This window comes from Haliotis cracherodii, unplaced genomic scaffold (genome assembly GCF_022045235.1).
Source record: "Haliotis cracherodii isolate W230 unplaced genomic scaffold, xgHalCrac1.p SCAF_15, whole genome shotgun sequence".
Taxonomy (NCBI): domain Eukaryota; kingdom Metazoa; phylum Mollusca; class Gastropoda; order Lepetellida; family Haliotidae; genus Haliotis; species Haliotis cracherodii.
Window position 1 is genome coordinate 18,646,951 of NW_027266270.1, and position 13,995 is coordinate 18,660,945.

Consider the following 13,995-nt stretch of genomic DNA (forward strand, 5'->3'; position numbering starts at 1 on the left):
CAGTATACTGTGTCTAAGTGGCGTATCCAGTGGGCTAGCACTATAAGACCAACTTAAGTCTGAACTAGCGCAGGCACCTCACACAAACGTACATGCACGTCGCTGTATGAGTGAAATATATTTGAATACAACGGTAAACGCAATTTAAGCTCACTTCCCGAAGATGAACTCTTGAAGAATGTAACTGGTGTGAAAACAATGGTATCGACAGGAGTTATACACAGTAGAATGGTTTCACGTATCGTCAGTTGAAGATACATTTTTTTTTACATTTTTTTAAATTTCCGAATGATAGAATGCTTCTAACAGTGCACTGTTCTTGAAGAAACACTTGTAGCACGCCTATATCAGTGTACACCTCGCCTGTGTAAATGCATACCCCACGGCTGTATTAATTACCCAATTGTTAAAGACTTGTCATAATAGGTTCATTTATTATATAAACAAATTGCTTAATTGGTCAAATAATATTTTTGTCGCCAACGTGTCCTCCAACTCCAAATAAGGACTATCACCGAATACAAGTTTGAAAACTGAGAACTGCACTGAAATACATATTTTTAGGCTCTTCAGGTAAGACACCCCATCATTGTCTTGCAAAGGATTCTGATTTTCACTCATTGTCTGACTAGACATATTGAGAAGCCTTTTTATTTTCTTCTTTTAATTTCAAAATACTAAGTAAAAATTTCAAGACACCAAGTTGAAATTTCAAGATACTAACTCGTAATGTCAAGATACTATTTCGAAATGTCAAGATACTAAGTTGAAATTTCCTGATACTAAGTTGAAATTTCAAGGTACTAAGTTGAAATTTCATGATACTAAGTTGAAATTTGAAGATCGATACTAAGTTGAGATTTCAAGAAAATGATCTTGAAATTTCAAGATAACAAGTTGAAACTTTAAGATGTTAACTTGAAATTTCAACTTGGTATCTTGAAATTTCAAGATACAGTGTTGACATTTCAAGATGCTCAGTTGAAATTTCAAAATACATAAGTTGAAATTTCAAGATAGATAGGCTGAATTTTCAAGATATTAACTTGAAATTTCAAGAAAAACAAACAAAAAAGCAAATGGACCTAAAAGGCTTTCACGAATTTATTTAATAACAACGTATATCTCAACTATTGTACAGTAACAAAGAAACACCTTGTGTATATTGCAACAAAAACAGTGAATATATATCCTACAGCAAATGGTAAAAATATACCCAATGAAATGACGATATAAAACTTTATAGATAGGAAAGCACCAAATTGTACCGTTGGATTTACAAGGGCCATTTAAAATATTCCATAGCAAATTTTTTTTTATCAATTTTATACATTTAAAAACGTAAATGTATGTTCAACATATTTTGATTGTATGTAATATATATTTAAATATATAAAATAAACTCGCCCAACTTCAAACAATTATTTACATAACGTGCTTTAATGGAAAAAAACCAATTCTTTCACTCGCGGGTGGCATAAAATCTGAATTTCATCACCAATTAATGAACACATTGTCATTATATTTAATTGAGGCCAATACATTATTCTAAGTGGAGAATGGAGGGCTACCGAAGTCAGCAGTATTGCAGCTACATCACGGCGACCTGTAGTGTGGTCAAGTCTGGAGCAGACAAACCACTGATCGATGGTGTGAGGTAGCAGAGATGACACACCTGAGAAACAGTCTTCGAGGTGGTTTCCCAATTCAAGCACCTTGCATGGAATCAGTGCTACCCGACCACCACTGTGTCGCCTCTTACAACAAGCGTGCAGTACTGGGACCTATCTTTAGATGACTGACCACACGTTCTCCCAAATGACTGTATCAGAACAGTTATTTAGGTAGATACCTATCCTTAGATGAGTTTAACATGTTCAATTATCAGACTACACGTAATGCCCCAATAAGTAACATACATCCTATTTCTAACAGTTGGACTGAATTGTCAGAGGCATTGTTCTTCTGTTGCTCTATTGTCTCTGCAAGGTCTAGTTGGGACGAGACCTCTTCACGCCATCACCAGAGCAAGCATCATCTTCCGATGCCTTCCTCTTGACAGATCTCCTGCAGGAAGTGGAGGCGGTTGTGGCAGATGTTGAGCTCGAGGAAGAGGCAGACGTGGTCGTCGACGTGGTGGCGGTAGCCGTGGCCGTGGAAGCGGTAGAGATGGCAGTAGAGGAAGAGATTGAAGAGGAGGGTGGATTGTCCTGTTTCCTCTTCTGCTGACGGCGTTTTCTCAGCCACCATTGCTTGGGTCGGGCAACGAATTTGATCTCAGTTGAGTCCTCAGAAGATGCTACCTTCCTCTTCTTAGAATCGCCCGTGTGTACATCTAGCATATTCCTTCTTCTCTTTCTGGATTCAGTGATCTGTCAAAACAGCAGATAATGAACTCTCAATAATCTATTGTTTGTTGCTGAACGTCACATTCATCAATATAACGCGAGTTAAGTATCAACTACATACTAAAGAACATGTTTTCTGAATTTACATGATGTTTGGCTATTGTCAAGATCTTTCAACGCCAGAACGAAGACCACACCAGGAAGTAGCCTGACACGTGGTCTCCTTGGTCTACCTACCAGCTGGATGTCCCCCAGACTGAGTCTGGACATGGGTGGCACCAGGCGGCGGTTGGCGTTGCCGGTGTAGGGGACGAGAGGAGGGGGTGGTGGGCGAAGACGAGGTTTGTTGTCTCTGGCTTGGTCTGGCTGTAATGTAAGATGAAGGACGTGCACAATTCTACTTCAACTACAAGCATGTGGTTTGGTTAACAACAATCTATATTCATAAAATAAAATTCAAATTCCTTGGACCAAATAGCAACGTTGTTTAGTTTCAGTTACATCAATAGTATATTTATTCGTATTCCGTTTGTTTACCTGATTCTCATCATACCAAGGTGCAGATGCTCGGGCCTGAAATACAAAAGGCCTTTATTATAATTATGCCACCCATAAATAAATCAACTCTTCCATAACCACATGTGCTTGAATGATACGGGCAGGGAATGACTGCACCTTAGTAACGGCGGGAAAGCAATACACATACAACTCTACCTTTCATAGGGATATTGTGAGTGTCAATCAAATTGTTTTCAGTATTGCCATGGAAACTGACACATGTTACAGCTGCAGAGTTGAAATATACACGTGTCCACTGACCTGGGGTTGTGAGAATCTTAGTTTTAGGGTTTTCTCATCGATGTCAGATGTCCAAGATACTTGGCTGAATTTGACCTTCTTGGTTCGTACATTAGCAGGAGAACTCTTTGTAATAAGGCCAGTCTGAAACGAACAATGTTTTATAAGTTTAATACATGATTGTTATTCTTATTTTTGTGTAAACGGTTTATGCATGCCATGTTATCCCAATTGCGTAAATCTCATGGTGTCAATCACTGAAATTGTCTGGTGCATATTCGATTATTTACAGACCGCCGTCATATAGCTGGACTATTGCAGAGCGCGGCTTTAAACAACAAACAATTAAAATCTTATTTTTGTGTACAGGCCAAGCGTTGTATTCATTCTTCAGTTCATGTGAAGTTTACCTGATCAGCACGTGCAGTGGCTTGTTTGGTTTTTTCTTTCTCCTTATTGGAGTCCAGGTTTTTGGAGGCTGAGCAGGATGTGCTTGAGGAGGAGCGGGATACATCGGTGTCACTATCCGACTCAGTCTCTGGCAGATCCACAGTGGACGCGTCTACAGCCTGAAATAGCAACACATTGTCAGGTCATAAAGGAAGGGATATGTTTTGAACTAATCAGAACTGAAGACACGGAGTCAATATCGGAAACAGAATGATGTCCCAGTGTGACTGAAATATGGTTAGAATCAATGTCATCTCAGACTCCCGATGGAGATACAGAGACTGTGGACCAGAACGACAGCCAGGATGTCAGAGAGGAAAACATTAAGGTCAGAAACATTCAGATTCCAGCACCGTGGTCTTTACCATATATAGACATACACTCACAGACAACAAGATATAGAAGGTTGGCGACGAGAAGGAAAAACGTTAAACGTGACTACCACACTGAGAGCGTACCAGTGATCTAAAACAGATTCAGCACGGGACACTAGATTAATTGTGGATCTATTCACAAGACTCTCACTAACTCAAACATACTCTGCATCTAGTTAGTAGTCGCCTTGCTTGTATTTATGCCTAAAACAGGTAACCTAGCTGATCTGCATAGATGATCCTGGCTAACGGCTAAATGTCAGTATACAATAACAGAAATGTTCACCTTCTGTGTGTGGGTTGGAGTAACTGTCTTTACAGTGGGAGGCTGGTCCTCCGATGCTGACTCCTCTGAAGATGACGGAAGAGGTTTCAGTTCAGCATCACCCCGGCGAACGCTCTTTATGAACTGTAATTTAAGGCACACACCTACATCACCCAGAACAAACCATCCTTACGTTCAATTACATATAGATCAAATGTACCTTAATGTTTGAGTTGTGAATGACTTAATCCAGTGTGAAGACTATTGTTGGTGTTCTCCGCCGTGATCAGGCTGTAAGAATGTCAGAAGAGGGGTAAACCCAACTCACTCATTCTTAATTCAAAGACAGTATCTGCATTTAGCAAACATGTGCCATGTCGGCACGTCATCTGCTCACCTCACTCATCATGCGCAGGTGTTTCAGCTCCAGGGGAGACTGGGCGTGTTTAGCCGACTCCAGCAGCTCTGGTGCCACAATATCTGCCAGGTTCAGTGACTCCGCCTTACTGCCAGGGGAGATAACTTTCACCGGTCCGGACTTGTTGGCTTCAGAGGTTGATGCGCAAGGAACTGTGGCAGTCTCCTTCTTTGGTGTCGGCATATTCTGGAATGTCAGTGAGGATTAGTAATATGTATTAAATGCAGTATCATTAGAATCTATTGTGGACGCTAGTGTATTATCTAATTACGTTGCGAGTAGGGACTAAGTAAAGGTGATTCAAAGTGTGGATAAGAACTCTTGAGAAGAACGACTACCTGATTATTTGTGGACGACTTGATGCCAAGGTTGAGTTTAGGAGGCTTGAAGCGAGGCTGGCGAATCCCGATGTAGGCCGAGAGAGAGACCCTGTTTGTTTCAGGCTTGATGCTGGGAGTCACGTGATCTCCATTCACATGACTCCTGTCAACGGGATTTGGCCTGATCGCCGCAGCGTTGTTGAGGGTGGCATCTTGTCCAGAGACTTGGTTTCCATCCTCGCGATTCAGGGGAGAAACGCCACGTCTGCCTTGTGCTGTACGCTCGGACCGATTCAGGGGAGACAACCCTCTCAAGTTGATCCTCTGAACATCGGCTCCCTGGGCTGATGTTCGCGTCCAAGTTCTGTTCATGGCGTAACGTCCTGCTCCATTTGGAAAAAGCCTGTCCCGTGACAGATTCCCCATACAGGTGCCCTCTTCCTGACAGTATAGGGCTGAGATACCTCGTCTGGGGTCCTGATGTCTGTTCCCGGGACACACGCGTCTGGGGTCCTGGTATCTGTTGAGTGGAGACACGCCTCGTCTGGGAGGATCGTAACCTGCATTGTAAATCATTTGTTATTTGTATGTTAATGGAAAGTTTAAGATCGAAAACATGCATGATGGGCATTCAGGCTCGGTCCAGACTGTCCAATTTCAAAATAAGAAGCTATTGTTTTATCACTTAGGGTATGAATATTGATAAACACAATTAATGGCTTTGTTTCAACTGAGTCAACTTGGTCTGTCAAACTGCATCAACGTGTGAAAGCTTATGCTTTTGCCTAATGACACATTTAAACACATCGTGACACAGAATACATTTTGTTCTTTATAGCTTTTGATATTTCCTTCGTAGCAAGGTCGTCCATCTACGAAAACAGGATGCTGTGGATGATGATTGGAGCCATGGATTCCTAGCCTCTCGTGTATGAGAGCAGCTTAGTATGGTTAACTGAGGTTAAAGGGGCATTTCGAGCTTGACTAGCTTGGTATGGATAACTGACATCAGCTTTGCATGGATAACTGGCACTAAACGGGCATTTCTAGCCTTAAACCATACATCTTCATGTCTTCACGTACACATAGGCGTATTCATAGTGAGTTAAATGTACTACTGAATGCCTTTCATACGACTGTGAGCTGGACGATTTGTCTTCGCGAATGTAATTTAAGGATTAAAGATGTATTTGTTGACGTTCATCAGCTGATGAAGACAGTGCCTCGCGTGAGCAAATTCTGTTTGTTTGTTTGTTGTTTAACGCCGCACTCAGCAATATTCCAGCTATATGACGGCGATCTGTAAATAATCGAGTCTGGACCAGACAATCCAGAGATTAATATCATGAGCATCGATCCATGATGACATGCTTCAACCAAGTCAGTGAACCTGACCAACCGATCCCGTTAGTCGCCTTTTACGACAAGCATAGTCACCTTTTACGGCAAGCATGGGTTGCTGAAAAGCTATTCTACCCCGGAATCTTCACGGGTCCATTTTGTATGTTACCCATCAGACTATTACAATAGTCAAGCCTTGACAGGACTCAACATCTCGCCATGAGATGTGCACCATCTTTTGGAAGCAGATGCCGAATGCTTCCTATGTTCCGGAGATGAAAGGAACAAGTCTTCGACATGTGGCTTACATGCTGTTCCATTGCTCACTTGCACTGCCTTCATCAGCTGATGAACGTCAACAAATACAATTTTAATCCATAGAGTTGACAGATACATAAATAATACTAAAATAATCCATTAAACACCAAACTTTAATTATTTAAAGCGAACTATATTAACGCGGAAAGTCGTGACGTCATTCATCCCAAACATCCCAGACACCTTCGTTATACTCTCGGTAATATAGGACATTGAGAGCTTCGAGAACGGGCTATCGCTGTGAGGAGCTGGTACAAACGGCATAAACCGGGTAAATCTGCACTTGGATTTTAAAAGTACCTTTATCAATTATTATTTTGAAATCGGACCACTGACTGCAGAATAAAAGGACTATTGTGGTTAAAATATGTGTCGATTTTATAATGTTCAATTAATTTAATTAATTAACATTTTCTGCAAAAAATATTGGAAAGTGAATTTTGGACAACGTTCACAATATGCTACTTTTTGCGACCTTTTGAACCTAAAAGTGCATGGGAACCCATGTTTTATTACATTTTTGGAATCGTCAATCTTGAAAATACGATACGAAAATCTGTGCTTTAGTAATGCTGTCAAAATTTTAATAAATTGCAATATTTAAGGGAATACCTCTATGCAGTCAATCACTTGCTTTTAAAGAAGCGGTTGATCAACAGACAATATTTATTCATTTGTTTTTTTTAATATTTAAATTGTCTTTCAATAATTTGGATTATCTAGGTGTTGTTTTTAAAACGAAACAAAATACAATTACTTTTGCTTGAAAAAAATATATATACTCTTATACAAATAGAATATACAAATATTTACCATATGTATTTCCTTGTTAAATCTATATATTACTACACTATAGTTAAAAACCGCTCGTTCCACACTATTTAGATGTAAAAACGTATCGGAGAAACGCTTATGGTTTGTACTTTGTCACATATGTAGAGTGACATAATTTTAAGACTTAAGCATTGACCCAAATGCGGTAAAGAAAATATAACGGCGGATCTCTCTGTGCGTTTAGATGAAAACATTGAGCATGGTCTTGCTGGGCGAATACAAAGGGAAACCACTCTCAAATTGAGTATGAACTAAGATTAGCTGCCCCTGAGTTACCAATAAGGTCACGGTCATAAATACAGCCTGTCAATACCTTCCGTTTTTATCCTTCCCAAATTATCGAAAAGGTACGTTGTTTCACACTTCTTTCAACAAAAAGTCTAATAGACACGGATAGAAATATCTTATAAGCTATCGACTCCATAGTTACTAGTATGCGGATTGACAACATATCTGACGTGAAATCCTTAATGGGTACTCCGTCACAGTCCGTATTTTCGAAGTGTCAATTTGAATCACGCAGTTTAACAAAATGAAATGTCAATTAATGTTTGAACGTGAAGCAGATTATTTGTTTGAAAAATATCTATGGCAAGTATACCACCATCTGGATTAAGATGAACAAACTTACGACAGGTATGGAGCTGTCGTAGATTTACGACATTCTTACGATATCTTAGGGCTACGATAGTTTCGAAAATAGGCTCGACAGTCGCTACGATAACAGCTATGATCGTTTCGAAAAGCTAGGCCCTGCCGCTGCTACGGTAATGTCATTCACTTGAATAGAAGTTGCACCTTTGGAAAGAAATTCAGAACCGATTGATGCTATGGATTGATGTGAACGTTCTGTGAAATTGGGTGTGTTTGAGTCATACTACGGCGAGATGAGTGAGTGAGTGGGGTTTTACGCCGCTTTTAGCAATATTCCAGCAATATCACGGCGAGGGACACCAGAAATGGGCTTCACACATACCCATGTCGGGAATCGAACCCGGGTCTTCAGCGTGACGAGCGAACGCTTTCACCACTAGGCTACCCGACCGCCCACGGCGAGATGAGCTGCTGATGACGGGGATTAGGCGGGGTCGAGTTTCCCGATGCAAAAGACGTGACAACGTGGAGCTCGGGGGACACTTTCTTTGTAGGTAGAGCATTCTCTGTTATTACTTCGAACAGACGCTTCTTTTCGTTGACACGACATATATACATGGTCTGTCTTCAAAGCCTGTATCATGCATAGGCTGAATCGATGTTGCTTTCAGACTGTCGGCTGATACCGTTTTGAACACATTGAATTAGGGTTGGGACGAGTCCAAATTTACTACCCGGCTACCCACCCCTCTATTACCCGACCCTACCCGTTTTAGTTTCAGTTCTTTTCAAATACCTACGATGCATGTTATCCGGAAACATCTAATCAACACCAAAAAAATCACATGGAGAAATTTCTAGATGTGCATCTTCTAAAATAACAAATTGACGCTGCGTTCCCACGCTCCCATGATGTATGTTACATTAGACTTGCACGACATGGAGTACTAGGCGATGCATACAAGTACTTTACACTTTAGAGCGATAGAGGGAACCATTTATTAGTTTATATAGCCCGAGCTATGGGATTTTCCGATTCATTCCATCAAGTCTACGGTATGATAAATAAAACTAAAAAGGTATAGGTGGGGGTCTTAAAAAACCAAACCGGACCGTAAAAGGATATTTGATACAGGGTGACTTAGGTGTATGGTGTACAAGCTTTATGAGCAGAAGGTATCCCCGATGACGGAGCAGTTTTCAGGGTGAAATATTCCATCACGTCTATGAGGACACATTATCTCCACACCATACGTAACTAACTATCACAGTCAGGGGTTCCAGATCATTTTACGCGATGAATCATTCCACTGACTACATGTGGCTATCGGCAGATGGACAAAAAACACCCATGGTACCATCCGGTAAAGGTAATCGTGTCATTGTTTTGCACGCCCAAACCTGTGATCTGGGACGAATTGATGGATATGTGCTAGTTTTCGAGGTGAAAAAGAAAACTGGTGATTTCCATAAGGAAACTGTATGAGGAGACTGGTTGGAACATCAGCTATTGCCCATTTAAGACAACCCCATTGTCCTAGTAATGTGTTAATACAACGTCTGGGAACCAGATACAGTGGCGCCGACAATGAGTAGTCTGAAGGCGACCATTCAGGAATATATGACATTGTCGACCATATGAAACGAAAGCTCATGAAGAAAGTTCGGCTGAAAAAGAAACCAGTAAAGTACAAGACATATGTGATGGCGGCACAACACGGTCACGTTGTCCGAACGCCAGTCAGACATTGTGAGCTCAACCCTGTTGAGTCTATCTTGGCTAACTGTGCAGGGTTCGTGGCAAGACAGCACAACATTCAAACTCATTCATAACAAAGGGAGGATCAACGCAGCCTGTGCTAGCTATAAACCAGTTATGAACCAGTTATCATACCTTTGGGTGATAGACAGTACATATTCATATACGTCATCAGCGGAGATGACGCTCCCTCACGCTACCTCACGAAAGCATCTATAGAAAAACAAATACTTCTTCATTCTAAAACCGCAACCTTCCAGTACACATCCTGTCTAATAGCTTTTAATTAGTCCATCATTTACCCAAGCAAATATAATCCAGTACATATCCTAAATAGCTACCCCATCAACGAACACGCAATTGAGAACAATAACAGCAATATTCTGAGACCACCCCAACTCGGGTGACTTTTGCACCTGTGAGAATGCACGGGCCGGTGTGAGGTCATCACCTGGAGACAGGTAATTACCCCAGGTTATAGGCCATTTCATACAAGCATGACAACACACGAATATTTTCATCACAAAGTTTATCATCATTTTACCTGTAAAAGTACATTTTATGGGTAATCACACTGTCATTTAGGAAAGCCTAGATTAGGTCAATTTGCGTTACTTTGATATATGCTATTTTCACAGCTCTGTGACTCGTATTTATTAAATGAAAGCAGAAAAGCATTTTTCTAGCATTTCCGACACTACTTTAGGTCAGGTTAATCATTTAGTTCACAAGACAATATCCAAAATAATATGCATGTTGATAACACGTGTTACAAGTGAATGTAAGTAAACTAGGCCGCATTGTAATGTATTTTACATAACTACAATATTTCTTTATTCTTTTTTCTGATAAATGTCTCCATTGGAAATGTTTTTTGACGAAATGATGCGCGCAGGCACTACCGGTTCACTGCCATAACTTCAACATGCGTTTTAGAGAAGTGAAGGTGGCAGTTATCTCCCCTGGTCAGGTTCTCGCGTTGGATTCGCGTACATAGTGATCTTAGCGCTGCGGTTTCGGCGAGGAGGAAACTGGACTGTAACAGTCAGTTATCTCCCCTGCCTTGGGAAGGTGGGGCCTCATTTTAAGCTAAGCAATGTTTAGCCTGGGTCCTGGATCCTCCGCGTGGTGCCGCAGCTCTTCCTTCCTTTTATATACAGTAAACTACGGTTATAACGAACACGCTTATATAACGAACTGACGGATATAACGAACTTACTTTTTTGGACCCGACTATTTGCTGTAGTTATACTTATATATGCTTATAACGAACTACGGTTATAACGAACTAAGATTAGTAGTCCCTTTGAGTTCGTTATAACCGTAGTTTACTTTTGATCCTTTTATGTGGTATACTGACACTGGGTGTGACCATATAATCTGCTATTTTTGCGTTACAAGCCCCTGTGAGCGAAGGATACCTTTCTTATATGTACTTAGTGTTTCCAGACACCTCGTCTAATATACTAATTCAAAGAAAAAAGATTTTTTCACATGAAAATAATTAATCGGCCATAGCATGACAAATAGGACTAGGTGGTCATAACTACTTTTGTGTAAATATATAGGAATTGCCCTTTTATCCAGAAATCTGGAGGTGTCCGGATGAACGGGGTTCCACACATTGTTCCTGCTCTATGGTCGTACCTATCGAATTATTAGAGCGTTTAAACAGTCTGAGAAGAGTGTCAGAAACAAACATTCATATTTATTGCACATTTTATCACAAAGAATAATTTGTACGCCTTTGACTGCACACACACACACACACACACACACACACACACACACACACACACACACTCACATATATATATATATATATATATATATATATATATATATATATATATATATAATAAAATAATAAAGTCCACGTTAGTCCATCATTTTCTTTATATCAGTTTCATATACAAAGTCCTTTCGCTGTACAGCGAAAGTACTATGTATATGAAACTGATATAAAGAAGATGATGGACTAACGTGGACTTTATTATTTTATTATATATTACATGTACACCGAGTGAACATTTACCTCATTTTTGTATATATATATATATATATATATATATATATATATATATATATATATATATATAAAGCACAGTAAAGTTCTAACTCTCAGGCACAATATAGTAATAATTAAATAAGCGGAGTACGATTGAACACAGTTTTAATAGCCTATTAAAACTGTGTTCAATCTTACTCCACTTTACTGACATAAGTATTTCCACAGGTGATAACGCGAGAATGAAAAAGAGAAATGTGTGCTTGGTAAAGTCGGATCCCTAAACTTAGTATTATGAGACACACGTACTGCACATTGTTTTTTTGTTAAAATACCAGTTAAATACAAAGCTACATGTATACATAATAATAGACCTCAGAAATAGTAAAAACACAACACGCCATAACATATAACATCAATCTTCATCATATCAGCAAGTCTTTATTATTATAATGGTAGGAAATGATAAAACTGAAGATAATCGATACCAAAAAATGAAGATAATCGATACAAAGAAGAGTCATATTGATGTGTGTTGCATGATTCAATATTTTATTTATTTAATGTTCTGAGTACTATTAATATGGGTTTTTTAAAAATGTAATTTCCTCTCCGAATGCTGGAATGAGTGGTTCGACCAACAGGTACCGGACCAGCAGGGTTCATACACTCACATGACAAAAGTTTAACTATACATTAAATCTATTTGTTTCCTGTGTTATTTCTTTGTAGCATACATCATCTCCATATGCTCTTGCTTATCTTTGGCCTTGACCTTACAGGATATTAAATCAGTGTCCTACAAACAATTGGCAGCTATAAAAAAAATATTTACGAGGTCGGTGCACAGGCTCAGAAAACCTCCTTTTTTTCAAGACTCAAGTGTAAATCTTATTTAAGTAGTCCTCAGAGTTTGTAGATAGTCCTGTTTCAAGGAAACAAAAATGTTTACTGTTTTTATTCAGTTCCAAATTGAAGCAAAATTTAAGCATTGAGAACTGGTTTAGAATTATAGCCCGAGACCTACCCATCAAGTGCTGCTAGTCATAAGGACTATCACAGTTGGATTTTACTTGTCCTCAGCACTATTTAGGGGTCAACTGTAGTGTTTGGTACGTTCAATTTATTATGACCAATTTAGTAGTCTCGGGTTAGCGGACAAGCGTGATTTTGAAGGTTGGATGCATGCTCGTGCACGTAACAATAACTATGACAATACAGAAGGATATCCCTTGTTACTTCCACTCTCTTTATATCCAGATAGCATTGAAGAAGTAGACGCATTTTCCTAACATTACTGAATCTCCGTGCCAAGATTTATCAATGTCAGAATAACTTTAACTGAAGCATTTATCCATGAAATATGTTTGTGACATAAAACATATATGTCATACTCACATGACACGAGTAGGCAAATTAAAATTAGACTTAGGTAACCGGTAACGGTTCTACACTTATCGATTTATTAACACTTACTCGTGAATCCTCTGTTTTATTATTGATTGAAAAACTTTCGGGACATGAGTGTGTTTTGTTTATCTCCCATTTTGTACTGAGAATAAATTTAAAAATTAATTTGTGTAGCATTGGTGCATGTTTATTATACAAATGCTTGTCTAACGTCTGTGAACCAAGTCACAAAACATCCAAATCAAACCAAATATCAGATCCAATATGGTGTCCCGTCAGACAGTTTCAACACCCTGCCCCGACTCTAGGCAAAAAATATACAAAAGACAAAAGCAAAAAAGGAAAAGCAAGCAAAGAAATGAAATAAAATACCTGGATAACGTCCTTGGTGCATATCTGAGCGGGCAAATGAACAAAATGGCAGCAGAAAAAGCAAGAAATGTCGAGAATCTTGAAGGCGCGTGTGATCACTCAAAAGACAATCATCAAAGATGGCTTTCGTTGCTTAGCGACGACCTGTAAACAATATAAATTGTTTGGTGCCAATTTCACCAATAATGTTTTGTACTAGATAATAGAAGCACGATTGTTTTGAACATTTCAATGTACTGTTGAATATGTTTTTAGTTTCAAAATACAAAGTCACGTTGGAGCGGGATTATTTTGACGTCATTAGCTTTATGACGTCATAGTGACTTCTGGCTGTCCACGAGGGTCCGTTTTCGCGATTGTAGCCAGAAACGTGGTTTAGGGCCTTC

General features: G+C 39.4%; 1 protein-coding gene across 1 annotated transcript; it reads right to left on the bottom strand.

The window, feature by feature from the left end:
• Positions 1–1,991: 1,991 nt before the first annotated feature.
• LOC139462129 (uncharacterized) lies at positions 1,992–13,631 on the bottom strand. The gene is made up of 9 exons (XM_071243633.1): positions 13,610–13,631; positions 4,992–5,533; positions 4,633–4,839; positions 4,257–4,379; positions 3,557–3,715; positions 3,168–3,290; positions 2,886–2,921; positions 2,586–2,714; positions 1,992–2,372 (listed from the first exon to the last, which is right to left on the bottom strand). The coding sequence occupies exons 1-9, from the start codon at positions 13,629–13,631 to the stop codon at positions 1,992–1,994; spliced, it is 1,722 nt and encodes a 573-aa protein (XP_071099734.1).
• Between the last annotated feature and the right edge of the window lie 364 nt (positions 13,632–13,995).